Here is a 4,039-nt window from a genome sequence, read left to right as displayed (position 1 = left end):
ACTGTGTTTAGCCACTGATTTCTGCTTTCCTCATCCCTGAACAGTCCTGCAAAAACAAACAGGTAACAAACGAGAAACTCAGTAACAGAATCCAGCTGGGTGAATGGAAAGATCGTTTCTTGGTGTGAACATGGACAGCTCTTCTAGTGTTTAAAACACAGCTTTAGCTGTAATTAAACCAGTTGCGTTCTGCAAACAGAAGACTCAAGTAAAGCAGCAGCCCTCCTCCAGAGCCAGTGCTGTTTGTTTCACTGAGGGCAGGAGTTTTTACAGCAGGGGAGACTGAAGAGCTTTCCTGAGTGGACAGCCTTTCTTTGCTAAAGAGAAAGCCTGGGGTTCCCAGGCTTCTGTGTTGTCAGAAGATGGCATTTTCCAAACTGCTCTGATTGCCATGGGTGTGCTGAGCAAGTTTGTTATCATTCAGAATTTAACCTCTCCCTCAAAATGTAGGTTTCCTGACTAGGTGTATTTGATTTAATCTGTTCTTCTAATTTATACCTGTATCCCTGCAAATAGAAAGGTAGGAGATAATCCATTATTAATGAGGCAGGGTAGCACGGCCCGGAACAGTGAGCACGTCTGTGTCTGGAGAACACCTAACTTCGGGTCTCTGGGCTTACAGTGACTGCTCTGTCCATAGACTCTGAGTTCCAAGCATGTTAAAGCAGTGATCTGTATAGCCAGCCTTTGCTAAGTAATGGTTGCTTTATAGCAGGTGGGCTGGATGAGCTGGGGAGAAAGTGGGGCTGATAGAAGGCCATGGTGCTGGCCAGAGCCCATCTGCAGGGGAGTGTTCCCCTGTCCTCGTGGGCTTGTGTCTGCCTGTCCCAGGGATGTATCCTCTCAGGGCCTCTGCAGGAAAGAAACCCAGGCCTGCTCTGAACCATTGGCTGGTGGGGCAGCTGGGGCTGAGCTGCAGAGCACATGTCTCTATAGGAAAGAGTTGAGGCTGAGTCGGTGAAATGGTCTGATTGTGCCTGCCCACGATGTGCCTTCTCTGCCACCAGCCCAGCCTCTGAAATCCGCAAAAGACCCAGTGGAATTTTTCCTTCTCTGGGGATCCCAGTTGCCCTTGGGTGGTTGGCACCGTGTCTGGTCCTCGCAAAATTTGTGGTCTCCTCCTGACCACAGTGAGCAGCACTTTGTTCCAAGAGCTTGTAGAGCTCTTTGGGCTGTTGAGTGGAAGGCACTGAATGATGGATGAAGGCATTTCAATTTCATGCTTTTATTTAGAAATAAAAAATATTTTTGATAAGGTACCGCCCTTGCATTTCCCAGCTGAGTCCACATCCACCTCTTAAGACTTAGAAGGTTACATGTCTAATTCGAAGCGGTACGATGTAGCCCTTCTTTGTGTTCCTTGTCTGTCCAGTCCCAAGTCACCAAAGCCCAAGCATGCTCTCTCCCCAGCGCACCCTTTTGCTGTTCCGAACTGCACTGACACATGGTTACCGGTTGACAAGTTGGATGAAACACATGATTACCCAAATCGAGCATATGTGTAGCTCAGACTGGATGGCCAAATGTCTCTTGGAGCCATTTAGGGAAAGACGATCGCTTCTGGAGTCCACGCTTCACATCCTCCACGCTTGTTCCTGTTCCCTGCCATTCCGGGGGGATGAAAACCAAGAGAGAGAGTGTTGGAGGGTTTGGCTGGGCAGTGCAACTTGCTGCACTCTGCCAGCTGCAAGCGCTCAGTGAACAATGCCGAATGGCCAAGGGAAAAATGAAAGCCCATTAACGGGGTGAGCCCGGGGATTCACTTTGGAGAGCCTGCAGAGCACTTATCTGATGGAGTGAGACCATTAAGCGCCGTGAGGTGCAGCACCCCCCTCCCCTCCCCCCCGCCCCGGGTGCGGACAGCCTGGGGGTGCCTGCGCAGCCCGCCGCTCCCCGGGCTGCTCCCCCGGGCTGCGTGGGCTCCCGTGGGAGCCTCCGGGGGCCTGGCCGGCGGCAGGGCAAGGGGAGGGGGCAGAGCTGCCCAGGGGCGGGAGCCCGGGGAGCGGGAAAGCGCCGGCTCACCCACCCTCCGAACTCCCGGCCAGCGGCTCCGCAGTGCGCGGCGGGTCCGGCGAGTCCCGAGCGAGCGGCCTGTCCCGGGGGGGGTCCCGGGAGGGCTCGGGGGGGCTGCCCACCCGCAGCTCCGCGCCGGCCCTGGGCAGCCGGGGGTGGGCAGGGAAGCCGGCGGCGCCCGGGACCCCCGGTGCGGGCTCCCCCCGCCGGGCTCCCATTGGCCGCGGGGCGGGACGTGCCGCCCCGCTCCCGGCCCTATATCAGGGCAATATTGCCCCGGCGGGGCGCGGGGAGCGGCGCTGCCCCGCGGGCCATGGACCTGGGGTACTTTCCCCTCGCCTTCCCGCCGGGGCTGTGCCGCGGGGCCCCGCAGCCCCCCTACCCCCGGCGAGGGGACGGCGCCTTTCTGGCGCTGGGCACCGCGGCCAGCGCCGCGTCCCCCGCGCCGCCTGCCTGCGCGGGGGCGGTGGGGTACGCGGCCGCTCCCGCCGCGGCGCCGGGCCCCCGCTACCGGCCGTCTATCTTCCCCGGGAGCGGCCGCCCCGCGCCGCCGCCGCCGCCGGAGCCCGGCCGCCCCTGCCCCTGCCCCGGCGTGGGAGGCGAGGGGCTGCGGCGCCTCTCGCCCTGCCCCCGGGCCGCCCCCTCGCCTGGCTCCCCGGCCCCGGCGGCGGCGGTCCTGGCGGCGCCCCGCACCTTCGAGTGGATGCGAGCGAAGCGGAGCCCGCCCGGGAGAAGTGAGTGGGGCGGCAGGGCGCGGGCGGGGGCTGCTCCCATCCCGGCTCCCCGTGCTCCCCCGTCCTGCCCCGGCCCCGGCCCCCGCCCCGCTCCCTTCCCCTGCCCCCGCTGAAGCGCGGTGTTTTTCGGCGTTGCAGGCGGCGCGGCGCCGTGCGGGGGGGAACCTCCCGCCTGCTCCGCACGCACCAGCTTCAGCACCCGGCAGCTCACGGAGCTGGAGAAGGAGTTTCACTTCAGCCGGTACCTGTCCCGGGCCCGCCGCCTCGAGGTGGCCCGCTCGCTGCGCCTCCGCGACGCCCAGGTGAAGGTCTGGTTCCAGAACCGCCGCATGAAGCAGAAGAAGCGGGAGCGGGAGGCGCTGGCCGCCCCCGCCGCCGCCCCCCACCCGGGTGCCCCGGGCGGCCCCGCGTGAGGCCCCGCAGCCCCCCCACGGAGGGGTCTACCGGGGACGTCGGGGTTGGACGCGAAGCTGCGGCCGGCGGGGCACCCGAGGGTCCTTCCACGCGGGACCGCGGCGATGTAGCTCCGCTGTTTTTTCTGTTGCAACTTATTCACAGTTTTATTTCTGAGGATTCAGGGAAAGGGGCCAGCCCGACGCGCCGCCGCTGCTGAATTTCGGGCCCGGGTCGAGGCGGCGGGCGGGCGCGGCTGAGAGCTGCCGGGGACTGCCGCTCCCCCCGGGGAGAGCAGCGAGCGGCTCCGCCAGCTCCCCCGGATCCGCGGGGCGGTGGGTGCACGGGGGGGCCGCCCCAAGCTCCCCACCCTGTCCTCGTTTTGGCTTTAAGAAAAGAGAGCTTCGCAGGCTCAGGCGAAGTTCATGCAGAAGAGGGGGAGAAGCCCCGAGAAGACAGAGCAGAGGAGAGCAGGGAAAGCTTCACCCCACGGGATGGGGCAGGGGTGGTCACCGCCACCAGTATGGTTCCCTTTGAGAAAAGTGCCCTTGTCTTCTGCCCTACCCTTCGCAAAATTGCTGCAAAAACCCGAGGCTGTACATGCTTGTTTTTATTCCTCATTGGTTCCCATTCCTTTTCCTGATGTGGCTGATTTAGTCCAAAATCTGTTTAGTAACTGTGAGGGAAGGTTTTAAAAGAAATAAAGTCGGAGGAGGAGCGCCTCTTCCCATTCAAACTGCGGAGGTGCTGGGATTTTCCTTCCAGAGCCTATGGGCTGCCGGGGACCGGCCAGCAGCTGCTCTGCTGGCTCCCAGCACCTCTTGCATGTGCCTGGCAAGGACAAGACAATGGAAAGCCTCTTACAGCATCTAGGGCCAGACTCTCAGACCATCCAGCTC

General features: G+C 62.2%; 1 protein-coding gene across 1 annotated transcript; it reads left to right on the top strand.

Moving 5' to 3' along the window:
* Positions 1-2,326: 2,326 nt before the first annotated feature.
* Positions 2,327-3,160, top strand: HOXD1 (homeobox D1). The gene is made up of 2 exons (XM_074872271.1): positions 2,327-2,747; positions 2,886-3,160. The coding sequence occupies exons 1-2, from the start codon at positions 2,327-2,329 to the stop codon at positions 3,158-3,160; spliced, it is 696 nt and encodes a 231-aa protein (XP_074728372.1).
* The last annotated feature ends 879 nt before the right edge of the window (positions 3,161-4,039 follow it).

This window comes from Strix uralensis, chromosome 6 (genome assembly GCF_047716275.1).
Source record: "Strix uralensis isolate ZFMK-TIS-50842 chromosome 6, bStrUra1, whole genome shotgun sequence".
NCBI classification, from domain to species: Eukaryota; Metazoa; Chordata; class Aves; order Strigiformes; family Strigidae; genus Strix; species Strix uralensis.
Note: the sequence above shows the minus strand (reverse complement) of the source record. Positions and strands in the feature narration are given on the sequence as shown.